Source organism: Otolemur garnettii, unplaced genomic scaffold, assembly GCF_000181295.1.
Source record: "Otolemur garnettii isolate 467f Iridium unplaced genomic scaffold, OtoGar3 scaffold00008, whole genome shotgun sequence".
In the NCBI taxonomy this organism is placed as follows: domain Eukaryota; kingdom Metazoa; phylum Chordata; class Mammalia; order Primates; family Galagidae; genus Otolemur; species Otolemur garnettii.
In genome coordinates this window covers 17,395,537-17,409,421 of record NW_003852403.1, presented here as the reverse complement: position 1 = coordinate 17,409,421, position 13,885 = coordinate 17,395,537, and the positions used below count along the sequence as shown (strand labels likewise).

Below are 13,885 nucleotides of genomic sequence, written 5' to 3'. Positions count from 1 at the left end.
AAAAAAAAAAAAAAAAAAAAAAAATGCCAATGCTACCCAAAGCAATGTACAGATTTAATGTAATCCCTATCAAAATCCCAACAATGTTTTTTGCAGAAATATAAAACCCATCCTGAAATCTCAAGGGACTAGTGAACAGACAATATGATCTTGAAACAGAAGAAATTGGTGGACTCGTTATTTCCTGCTTTCAAAGCTTACCTCGAAGCTACAGTAATCAAAACAATGTTGTAATGGCATAGCAGACATACAGACCAATAAAGCACAACACACGGCCCAGAAATAAACCCTAGTATATAGGTCCAAATGATCTTTGACAAGTGTGTTTGCCATTCAACAGGATAAAAAGAGTCTTTTCAAAAAACAGTGCTGAGAACTAGAGAGCCATATGCAAAAGACTAGAGCTAGGTCCGTACATCATAAGCAAAAATCATCTCAAAATGGATGAAAGACTTACATGTAAAAGTTAAAACTATAAAAGTCATAGAAGAAAATAGAAGAAAGCTTCTTGACACTGGAGTTGGCAATCAATCATGCTGGGTATGATCCAATGGCACAGCCAGTAAAAGAAAAAAATAAACTGATTTTGGACATAATGAAAATTAAGTTCCTTAATTAGTAATGTCTTTTGCATATCAAAAGACATTATCTACAGAATACAAAGGCAACCCATAGAATAGAAGACAATATCTGCAAATCACATATTTGATAAGGACTAATATCCAGCATATATTAAGAATTCCTAAAACACAATAACAAAACAATCAGATTCAAGAATAGGCAAATACTTCAATAGATATTTCCCCAAAGAGGTACAAATGGCCAATAAGCATATGAAAAATGCTCAACATCGCTAATCATTAGGGAAATGCAAATGAAAACTACAAAGACCACCTTACCATACCACCTTACACCTATTTAGAAAGGATATGATCAAAACAAACAAACAAATGAATAAAAAACAACAGAAAGAAAAGAACCTAGAAAATATCAAGTGTTGGGAAGGACGTGGAGAAATCGAAATCTTTCTGTACTGTTACAGCAATACAAAACAGTGTAACCATTATAAAAAACAGTATGGCAGTTCTTATAAAAATTAAGAATAGAATTACTAGGGCAGCATCTGTGGCTCAAAAGAGTAGGGCACCAGCCCCATATGCCAGAGGTTGGTGGCTTCAAACCCAGCCCTGGCCAAAAACAGTAAAATAAAAAAAAAAAAATAGAATTACAAGCCGGGCATGGAGGCTTACACCTGTAATCCCAGCACTCTAGGAGGCCATGGTGAGTGGATTGCCTGAGCTCAGGAATTCGAGACCAGCCTGAGCGAGAGTTAGAGCCAGTCTCTAAAAAATAGCCAGCTGTTGTGGCAGGGGCCTGTAGTCCCAGCTACTGGGGAGGCTGAGGCAAGAGAATCACCTGAGCCCCAAGACTTTGAACTTGCTATGAGCTCTGAAGCCATGGCACTCAACCCCAGAGTGAGTGAGACTCTATCTCCAAAAAATAAATAAATAAATAAATAAATTTTAAAAAATTAATAAAATAAAATAGAATTACCGTATGATCTACCAATTCCATTTCACCCCAAAAGAACTGAAAACAAGGCCTGAAGAGAAATTCGTACACCTATGTTCTCAGTAGCAATATTCATTAATAGCTACCAAGTGTCCACTGAAAGATGAATGGATAACCAAAATGTAGTATACACATACAGTGGAATACTATTTGGCCTCGAAAAAGAAAGAAACTCTGACATATGCTATGATATGGATGAACACTGAAGATGTTATACAAAGTGAAATAAGATAGTCACAAAAGATAAATGCTGTAAGATTCTACTTATATGAAATATCTAGAGTAGACAAATCATATAGACAGAAAGCAGAATCCTGGTTGCCAGCAGTGATAGTGAGGGAAAATAAGAAGTTATTTTTAATGGTATAGAGTTTCAATTTTAAAAGATGAAAGCAGGCTCGGCGCCTGTGGCTCAAGCGGCTAAGGCGCCAGCCACATACACCTAAGGTGGCGGGTTCGAATCCCCAGCCCGGCCCGCCAAACAACAATGATGGCTGCAAGCAAAAAATGGCCAGGCGTTGTGGCAGGCGCCTGTAGTCCCAGCTACTTGGGAGGCTGAGGCAGGAGACTCGCTTGAGCCCAGGAGTCAGAGGTTGCTGTGAGCGTGAAGCCATGGCACTCTACCCAGGGGGATAGCTTGAGGCTCTGTCTCCAAAAAAAAAAAGATGAAAGCAGTTCTAGAGATGGATGGTGGTGACAGTTTGGCAACAACATGAATGTACTTAATACCACTGACTGTATACTTAAAAATAGTTAAGATGATAAACTTGTTGTATACCTTTAACCACAAAAAAATTTTGCTAAAATGGAGCTATGGTAACTAAATATTCATATAAATTTTTTTTTGATTCTTTAACATTATACTTTCTCCCCACCCCCCAAAATCAACTTTAGATAGCTTATAGATCTTTATGTAAAAGGCAAAACTGTATTTCTAAAGAGAAAGTAGAAGATTACCTCTAAGCTTTCAGGTAGTATAAGGATTCTTAATAAATAAATGGCACGGTGCTGGGAGAACTGGACAACCACATGTAAAAGACTGAAACTGTATCTGTACTTTTCCCCACTTACAAAAAATTGATTCAAGATGGATAAAAGATTTAAATCTAAGGCATGAAACAATAAAAATCCTTGAAAAAAGTGTGGGGAGAACACTTGAAGATATCAGCCTGGGGAAAGATTTTATGAAGACGACTTCTGTGGCAATTGCAATGACAACAAAAATCAATGAATGGTATTTAATTAAACTGAAAAGCATCTGTACAGCTAAGGAGACAACCACCAAAGCAGACAACCTTCAGAATGGGAAATAATATTGGCATATTATGAATCAGACAAAGGCTTAATAACTAGGATCTACAGAGAACTCAAATTAATCAACAAAGAAAGAGCCAACAATCCCGTATATCACTGGGCCAGAGTCATGGATAGAACCTTCTAGAAGGAAGACAGATGAATGGCTAGCAAACATGTGAAAAAATACTCATCATCCCTAATCATCAGAGAAATGCAAATCAAAACCACCCTGAGATATGGACTAAACCCAGTAAGATTAACCTATGTCACAAAATCCCAAAGCTGCAGATGCTGGCACAGATGTGGAAAGAGAGGAACAACATTTTTACACTGTTGGTGGGACTGCAACTCATACAGCCTCTTTGGAAAGAAATATGGAGAATCCTCAAAGATCTCAAATTAGATCTCCCATTTGACCCCGCAAACCCACTACTAAGCATCTACCCAGAAGAAAAAGATTCATTTTACCAAAAGGACATTTGTACTAGATTATTTATTGCAGCTCAATTTACAACTGCCAGGACATGGAAACAACCTAAATGTACATCAACACAGGAATGGATTAACAAATTTTGGTACATGCACACCATGGAATACCATCTTTTGTAATATGCTGGATGGAGATGAAATACATTCTTCTCAGTAAAGCATCACAAGAATGGAAAAGCAATACTCCAATGTACTCAATACTAATATGAGGCCAACAGACAATCCAGTGCATGTCCAAATAGAAGAAAAACTCATTTCAAGTCAAGTTGAATGGAGGAGTAACAAATCAGGGGGAGAGAGCTGGGTGCTCTCACTAAATGAGCATGGTTTTTTTGGGTGTGGAACATAACCACAAAACAAACTCTATCTAACAAAATCAAATATTTTGACCTAGTTGCTTTCCCCTCACATTAACCTAAAATAAATTTACTTAAAATTAAAAAAAAGATAATAAACTCAAGAGAAATGAACACCAAAAAGGTGTTTATTGTATGTAAACACAGAGTAAGCAATAATATAAACAGGTATGTATACACATACATACATACACATACATACACATACAAATATACAGTATTTTACAAATAATATAAAACTTAATATTTTTCAGCCACATTATTAGGAGACCACTTGAAATCTGAATTTCTCCACTACAAAAACTGTTTTTCTGCCAATTAAAGGATAAAAATTATGCTGCAAATAACTTGAAATCTGCTAAAAATACTGAAGGAAAAAAGACCATATGAAAGAAAAAAGAAAGAAATGGCACTAACCATGAGTAAAGACTAATAAAATTCGCCTTCATTAAAATTTAAACCTTTTCTTCAGAAGATGACAACACGGGGCTGGTAGTTTGTGCCTATAATACCAGCATTCTGGGAGTACAAGGTGGGTGGATCACTTGAGCTTAGGAGCTTGAGAGCAGCCTGAGCAAGAGGAAGACCCCATCTCTACTAAAAATAGAAAAATTAGCTGGGCATCGTGATGAGCACCTGTAGTTCCTGCTACTCAAGAGGCTGAGGCAAGAGGAGTGCTTGAATCCAGGAGTCTAACGGTGCGGCGAACTAGGCTGTCGCCCCAACAACTCAAGCCTGGAGCAACCAAATGAGACTCCGTCTCAAAAAAAAAAAGGAGGAGAAGAAGACAACAGTGAAAATGACAAGGCCAAAAATGACCAAAAAATCTGTAAAACATATGTCTAACAAAGAACTTTTACCCCTTTAGTGGGAAACAGACATTATGAACTTATAACCATAATACATAAAAAACTACTATGAATCAATTTTTTATATCCTAAGGAAATGTAAATGTCCAATAAACATATGAAAGGATACTCAAGTGAGCCATGGAAATGGAGATTAAAATTATGACTAAGTAATAATAAATATCCAAGAGGTAAGCAAATTTAGAAGTCTTACAAGGAGCATCAGAAATTCTCAAACACTCCTAATAGGAATATAAGCTGGCAATGGCAATCTGGAAAACATAGCTCAACATACCAAATTCAAATTAAGTAAACTCTATAACCTAGCAATTCAATTTTAGGTATAAATGAAGGTTTATGTACACCATATAGTAAATGTTCAAAGCCACATTATTTGTAATTGTTAAAAGCTAGAAAGGCCCAAATGTCTATCAGCAATAGAAGAATAAATCATATATGCATACAACTGAAAACACAGTAGTAAGACTTAATGATTGAGAACCCCAACTACAACATAAATCACACAAGCATGACGTTAAGAAGGGGAAAAAATGAGTCACCAAAGATTACCTGTGGTGATTTTATGCATCTGAAGCTAATAGTTGCCAAAGCTAAACTGGATCATATAGGGGTACGTACAAGGTAGAAAAACATTAAGCTAAGTGGCCAAAATTAACTGGTCAAGAAAGGTACTTCATGCTAGGCATAGTGGCTCACGCCTGTAATCTTAGCACTTTGAGAGGCTCAGGGGGGTGGACTGCTTGACCTAAGGAGTTCAAGACGGGCCTGAGCAAGAATGAGGTGCCCCCCACCTTAAAAAAAAAAGGAAAAAGAAAAGATACTTCAGAGTCTCCTCAATGCCATGTCCTCAAAGATGCTTCTATTTACTCCCAAGAACTGAGACTCAAGAGATCAACATACCAATTGAACTGATTGATTTCATCTTAAGGACAAAATATAGAAAGAAAAAAGAGGATTTATAGTTTTCCTTTCAAGTATGATGCCAATATTACATTTACATTATCAACACCTTGCTGCAGATAAATATATAAGTACAGAGAGGTAAAATAATCAGTATCAAGAGTTTTTCTCCTGCCACTATGACTCCTCAAGAGCAAATTAGACAACTGGGGGAGAATGTTTTACCTAAGATTACTAGATCACTAAAACAATTCATTAAAGAATTCCTAAACAATTGTAGTAGAGACCAAAATGCTCTTTTATATAACAGCTTACCTTCCACAAGCGATCTGAGTAACAATGCTTCCCATGAGTTCAAAAACTTTCCTTGGGTTTATTTCATGACTAGTAGAGTTGTGACCCAACTGACCATACCCTCCAGCTCCAAAAGTAAATACTCCACCTTCCTAAAAAAAGACAAAATCTCTTAACCTTAAAAGGACTGATAAAAGAAAATAACTGATCTCCAATAAAATAAGTTAATCTTTAACATGCACTAGATTTTTTCTCTTCTATTATCTTCGTAATTTAACAGCTAACACCTGAATCTTTCAAAGTAAAATGCCTTTCAAGGTAAAACTAAGAGAATTCCGGGTTACAAGCTAAATAGAGTATTTAATAATGTTTTAATCATTACAAAATATTGAAGTCATCATTAGTGTCATCAATTATTGAGACTAATATTCATTTGCATTGCCTTTCATTATCATTATACTCTCCCGTTTAATTCCAAATATACATTTATAAAATTTCAGAAAAACTAAAAATGGTAGTCTTCAGTTTTCAAGCTAGTTCTATTCTGAACATAAATGCTCTGCAAAGAGTATTGTAATCCGAGTGCACATATACAGTAATTTTTAGCATATAGCTACTAAAACATAAAATAATTAGGTTACATATTTTTCAAAAATCCATGGTAATAACTTAACACAACCACAATTAATATTTTTCAGTTTAACTGCTTTTCTTCATAGTTATAGCTACATATTCAATTCTATATCCTGCTTTCATTATTTAATAGCATTAAGTACTTACATAATTCTTCATAAGAATTATTTATTAATAATGAAGTAATATGTAAGTACTTAATGCTCTTACTTAACAGCATTAAGTACTTACATATTACTTTCTAATAAAATTATTTTTCTTTTTAAAACTTAGAAAATTCAAAACAAATCCACAAAAGTAAAGAGAAAATACAGCAAATCATCATTTAGTTTCACTAACTGGGAAGGATTGGGTTTCTGTTTCATTTAGGCACTACCCTTCCTCTATGGGGGGGAAAAAGCGTTAGAGTAAAGCAAACTGTGGTCATCAAATTATTTTACCCATAAACATGAGCTATCTTTAACAGTATATATCTTTAACAGATAAAAATAAATAACCACAATACTATTATTACACACACAAAACCAGTATTAGTTTTAATACCAACTAACATCCAGGCTATGTTTAAATTTTCCTGGATTATTTTACTGCATCATGTCACAAAGCATGGTTGGTGAACTTAAAAGTACCTAATTCATCTCCATTAAGCTTGATGTTTTTTGCCTAAATCCATTATTTCATCAGGGAGCATAAAATGGCAATTTTCTAATTTTATTATATCTTCTAGATTTAAGAGCTAAAATTGTTCTATAAAGAACTTACCTCATCAACTACTAAATTACCCTGAAATACAATTTGCAAATAAAAGGCAGGATAAATACTTAATTACTTATTATCTACTAATATTTTAAAATACTGAGTTGTCCTAGCAACTCTTACTCTTCCAGTAAGGAATAAATTCTGTTTGTATTGATTGAAGATCAATATAAACTCGTAGATTTTTACATTATTTGATATATTTCCATTTTTTGCAGTCATTATTCCTTTTTGATACCCTATGAAATCTCCTTCAGGTTGTCCCTTCTGATGGGACCCTAATAATCTTTCCTTTTTGTACCACAAAATGCCCAAGAGTATTCTTACAAATTTTTCAACCCAGACATGGGATCAATATTCTTCTCTAAGCAGCACTGGTTCCTTTTTTCTAAAAAAAAAAAAAAAAAAAAGCCCTGGTTCCTTTTAATGGAGATCCTACAACAATCAAGGGATGCTCACTGCATCTAGATTACACATGGTTTATCACTCCTTTCAATGGCAATGGCAAAAACAAAACAAAAGACATACTTTTAGAAGAAGAAAAATAAATCAAGAATTCATACTAATACCTGTGATTCAAAGTAAAGATCACAGATTTTTTAACTTAATTCCCAGTTTTATGCCTCTTTTTCTCTAAAGCTAAAACCATGGTTTCTAATGATAGTAAAATAACTACTTATTTGCTTTACCCTATGTAAGTAACATATTGAGAAAAATAATAATACTTCAGAACACAGCTTAAGATTTCTTTAGGGATTCAGATTCTCTTTTGTGTATTTCCTACTAGTGATGTACAGCAAAATACTGTATTTTAAAATCACCTAAAATAATTCCTGTTTGTGTAGTTGTGCTACTAACTTCTTGTTTATATTCAATCTTAAAGGACTAGTACATATATAATTTTTATACATATTTATATACTAGTATAGGTAACATTTTTCTCTTTAAATATAGGTAACAGTTTCTAGATTTCAAAACCAAAACTATAAGGCAAGGTACATTTGTTTTAGCTATGAATTTTAAGTTTATTCTTCTATTTTAATAAATACAAACATCATGCAATATGATCATATTTTACTCTTTTTTACACACAAAAAATAGCTGTTCTGTACCTTGCTCTTTTTACTTAGCCCCGTATTCTGGAGTTCATTCTACAGCATAAGAGACCTTCCTCATTCTATTTTGTAGTTCCCTAAACTCTACTGCATGGATGTACCACAATTTATTCAACTAGGTTTAGACTCATGGACATCGGGATTTCACCTTGTCTTTTGTGATATTAAAATAATGCTATAATAAATTATGCACATATAATTTCATATTTGGGGGTAAACTTTTAAAAGCAGGCTTGCTAACTCAAATGTGATTTACATAATAAATTTATAGCTGGGCAGCACCTATGGCTCAATGAGTAGGGCATCAGCCCCATATACTGAGGGTGGCAGGTTTGAACCCGGCCCCTGCCTAACTGTAACAAAAAAATATCCGAGCATTGTGGCTGGGGCCTGTAGTCCCAGCTACTTAGGAGGCTGAAACAAGATAATCGCCTAAGCCCAAGAGCTGGAGGTTACTGTGAGCTGTGATGCCACAGTACTCTGAGGGCGACAAAGTAAAAAAAAAAGAAAAAGAAAAAAAATTTATAAATGAATTAGAAAAAACTGTGACATCTTTATGGTAGTGTCCTCATATCCATTAACATAGGATATCTTTACATTTATTCTGTTATTTAAAGTTGTTTTTAAATCTTCCCTAATGTAGTTTCCTTAAATGTACTTTTCCTAACATAAATGTTGCATAAGACAACTTCATAAAGCAATCTTAATCCATTTCCAAGAAATTCTTACAAAAAACCAAAAGATACATGGATATGGAATATACGTTCTGACTTAAAGAGAAAAAAATTTTACTTGTGGGATAATTAAAACTATCTGATTTTATTAAAAATAACATAAACCAAAAATTCTAGTAAGAAATAAAATCATCAGCTACTATCTTCTGAGAGGGGAATACAGAAGATGAGCATAATTAGCACTTTTAAAAACTCAATAGATAAAAGTAATTATTTATGCTGGGACATTAGGATGAGTAATTTTTGAAAGGCTGAATTTGAAAAGTGTTAACATTGTTAGTCTTTTTAACATAAAATTAGTTTCTGAAATGATACTATATAAAATATCTTAGAATACTTCAGTGACTACTTTGTAATATAAATGCTAAATTCAATAAAATATGGTAGATTGGTACATATAGTAAAAGACAATATAAAATATTACCATATATAGTATTAACTTTTATAATTAGTTATTATACTATCTTTTTAAAAGTACTTTGAGTTCACTACGCCTGACAATGACTAATTCTTGTCATGTTAAAATTCTCAATTTGGGAGCGGAGTGAAGAATTGTAAAGTCTAATTAGAAGTTAATTTCTTTTCATTAATTTTATCTACTATGCAGGACAAAGATACATAAGTAAAAACATTAGTTTCTAATTTCTAATTTGGCCAGTGAAAAACCTGCCAGTTCCTTTATATTAAAATGACTGCAATAAATAATTTCCCAATAAAGGTTAGTTGAACACTTTCACTTTCATTCAACCAGTTCCTTTACATTAAAAGGCCTACAATAAATAATTCTCCAGTAAAAGTTAGTTGAATGCTTTCATTTTCATTTACCTTTTAGTCACCAGAAAAATAAGCAGTACTGATACTGAATTAGCAATTACCCAGGAAAGTGAGAGGTCAGAGTTAAAAGCCATTGACAAGACTATAAGGAAAACTCACTATACCTGCTTGCACAATACTTGGCCTATGAATAACAGACTCAGTCTCTTCTATTCTTTGTTATAAAATATTTATAAGCCAAATGGAAGTAAATTCAAGTAGGCAAAGCTATACAATATATAATTAGATTTGATAACAGCATGACAAGCCTGATGAACTAAAATTGAATCATTTTATTCAAAACATTATTTAAGCAGTGTTTTGTGTGAAGCTGAGAAACTCAAAAATACCATCATCATATGTAACATTATCAGAATTTAGATTTCATAACAAAGTTTAAAATCAAAGTAAATTATTTTCAAGAATGAATAATAACCTAAGTCTTTTTCCAAAATAAATTAATTTTCAAACATCAATAACACTCAAATTTTAAGGTAAATATCATGAAAACACTAATTATGAAAAGGGCATTATGAGTAATAATAAAGAAGTCTTAGAAATACAATACCTTGGTTAGTGCAGCAGTATGATCTTCTCCACAACAAATATAAACTATTTTCTGGGATCTTAGTGACTTTAGTAAATTAGGAACATATCTATCTGAAAATTCCAACAAGAAATGTTAGCAGTATTTTTATAGTTTAAACTCTTACAAAATGTGTTTTCTTTACAGCTTCCAAAGTTCAGTAGTTAGTGATAACTAAATAATTTTAACTATGAATCAATGACTTTGCAGTACAAGCCTACTAAATTGAGTTCCCAGGCCCATCCATCCATGCTACTGTGATAATCCAGGGATTTAAAAATAGTTAACTATGGCTCGGCGCCTATAGCTCAACCAGCTAAGGCGCCAGCCACGTACACCTAAGGTGGCAGGTTCGAATCCAGCCCAGACCCGCCAAACAACAATGATGGCTGCAACTAAAAAATAGCCGGGCGTTGTGGCAGGCGCCTGTGGTCCCAGCTACTTGGGAGGCTGAGGCAGGAGACTCGCTTGAGCCCAGGAGTTGGAGGTTGCTGTGAGCTGTAATGCCACGGCACTCTACCCAGGGGGACAGCTTGAGGCTCTGTCTCAAAAAAAAAAAAAATAGTTAACTATTAAATAGCCAAAATGCCAATCTGCAATTACAGGAGTCAGTAATCTAGAAACTTCAAAACTATTCTGTTCAACTGGCTGAGTGCAGCAGCTCACAACTGTAATCTTAGCACACTGGAAGGCCAAGGCAGGGGTGCTTGAGCTCACAAGTTCAAGACCAGCCTGAGCAAAGCAAGACCCCATCTGTTCTAAAAACAGAAAAATTAGCATGTCATCCTAGTTACTTGGGATGTTGAAGCGGGAAGACTGCTAGAGACCAGAAGGTTTGAAGTTGCTGTGAACTAGGCTAAGGCCACTGCAGTCTAACCCAGGCAACAGAGCAAGACTCTGTCTCAAAACAAAACAAAACAAAACAAAACTACTCAACTGCTTCTATTTTAATTTTTCCATATACACACATCAATCTTTATGATCATCTCATGATAATTATTAAGCTCATAGGATCGTACTTACAAGCCTAAAAATTATACTTTCTGCTATTCTGTAGCAGAAAAGATACATAATGTACTAATCAGAACAAAATATTCTTTAATTCTTCCTGAAAGTAGTATTTGTTTATTATTACCAGCTGTTACTAGATAAACAACCCACTTTGGTCCATTTTAGTCATTACAATAATGCTAAATTTTATGAAATAAGTTTTGTAGGTAAAATAATTGGCATTCAACCTAATGCAGTTATGAAGTTCAGTTCTAAGATCCCAAGTGATTTCAAATATTTAAAATTTTTTAAAATACAAAATGTTTAACTAGCATTGGTGTTGAAAGTGAAACATAACCTAAGATTAATTTAACAATGCAAATCATTTAAATATTTTTTTCAAAAAATTCAACAACAGTTAACTTTACTTCCCCAGAATAATTTTACAGCTTCTTCCCACTGATGGTTGCCCTTAACAGAAAAACTTTGATATCCATATGAAGTAATTTTTTCAACTGTCTTTTAATGAATATCCAACAATAAAGACTTTGTTCATATATACTTTTTATAGGTTATTTTATAATAAGAGAATTTTTTTGCCATTTATCCCTCCAAAATATGATTCCCAAATGGAATTTTTAAATTAACATCACATCCTCACCTCTACACCAGGGAAGATTTGGATACATTTCTCTCTGACACTAAGAATCACTCATCCATCTCAAAAGACTATCTCTTTTATAAAGTACATTTAAAATACAAATAATGAGAACTTACCATTTTCATCATTAAGACCTAGCTGACCAAATTTGTTGCGTCCCCACCCAAAGATAGCTCCAGAAAGGGTGAGGACAAAACTATGGGCTCCTCCAGCAGCAACTTGCATAAAAGGGATTCCAACCAACGACTTAATCAGCTGTGGCGATGTCTGCTTTTTGCAGTCAAGGCCTAAACCCAACTGGCCATATTTATTCTGTCCCCAACAGAAGACTTCACTTGCTATAAAATAAAAATAAAAAAATTAACTACTTTTCTCACATGCAAAAAATTTCATTAACAATTATCTGTTATTTTGGGCCATTCTTCCTCTTATGAGAAAATATGGTCCTCTTTTTAGCAATTAAGTTTATTTCTATATGAAAATATAACATTAAGAACATTCTGTATTAGTACACTTTAATTGACTACACCGATGAATACGTGAGTCATTTCAGTCTCATTTTATTCTATTATTTCTCCCAAGAATCACTCATCCAAGCTGAAGGGCTTTAGACAGCAACTGGTATCCTATCATATTCAAAATTTTATCACTGGTCCAGACCTCTCCTGAGCAATAAACCCATACAACTCATTGCTTACATGACATCAACACTCAAAAATTTCAAACACATGACCAAATGGAATTCATAACCCCCACCCTAACTCCCATACCTCAATCTCTTTCCAGCATTGCCCATTTCGGTAAATGATATCATAACTGATTCAGTAGCACAAGTTATAAACCTAGAAGATTCCTTAATACCCCTCCTCTTCTTTTATCTCATACACATCAAATCCATCATCTATCATCAAATTTTCTTTCTAAACTAAAATATGGCAGGTAGATCCATTCCTCACCATCTTACCTGGGTCCTATAATCATTCTCCCTGTCCATCACTTCTGCTCCCCCACTGCCATCCTACTTCACAACTTCAGACACTTTTTACTGAACCAATAACTGGCATTAAATGACAGACACTATTAATAACTAATTTTTTTAAATCTGCACTATAAAACAGTATACACTTAAAAGCAAGCTGTTCTCCAAAAAAAAATTAGATCCCGGTTCCTTTTCCAAGAGACAACCATTCTTTCTGATTACCGGTAAATCCTTTCAGAAATTTCCTATGCAAATATAAGCAGACATTTGTATATGTCTATGCATAGAGATATAACAATGCCTATTTGATAATTTTGCTAACCTGAAAAGAAAAATTTCTCATTTGCTCCTGGGATAAACACTTTTATTATAACAAGGCCTATAAGGCTCTCTGTGGCCTACCTGTATTTCCAGACTCTTTTCATACCACCTTCTCTCAAGTACCATACTTGCCTTCCTTTACCTTCTCCAATGGGCACTTCAAACAAACTTGCTGCTCCCTCTACCTAAACCTTCCCCTTATCTTTGTTCAGTTTACTTCTACTCCCTCAGCAGGAGCTTTTCTTCCCTGATCTCCCAGAGTTTCTTCCCCATTGTATGTCCTAAATGTCCTAAACTTGTGACTACAAGTCACTGTCACAGTACATAATTATCATATATCATTATTTGTATGACTGTACCATGAGGGCTACTTAAGTAGTATATTGCTTACTATAGTGTGCCTATTCAGACTAATGGCTCAAAAAAAAAAAGGATAGGCTCGGCGCCTATGGCTCGGCCGGCTAGGGCGCCAGCCACGTACACCTAAGGTGGCGGGTTCATATCTCCAGCCCGGACCCGCC

General features: G+C 34.3%; 1 protein-coding gene across 8 annotated transcripts in view; it reads right to left on the bottom strand.

Annotated features, from left to right (window-relative positions):
* The window catches only part of HERC4 (HECT and RLD domain containing E3 ubiquitin protein ligase 4), a 153,577-nt gene that overhangs the window by 100,347 nt on the left and 39,345 nt on the right, over positions 1-13,885 (bottom strand). For all 8 annotated transcript variants that reach the window (XM_023509507.1, XM_012801419.2, XM_023509509.1 and 5 more), the window contains 3 exons: positions 12,181-12,402; positions 10,396-10,487; positions 5,798-5,928 (listed from right to left, as the gene is read on the bottom strand). In XM_023509507.1, coding sequence (XP_023365275.1) covers positions 5,798-5,928; positions 10,396-10,487; positions 12,181-12,402 — 445 coding nt within the window. The remainder of the gene's footprint in view (positions 1-5,797; positions 5,929-10,395; positions 10,488-12,180; positions 12,403-13,885) is intronic.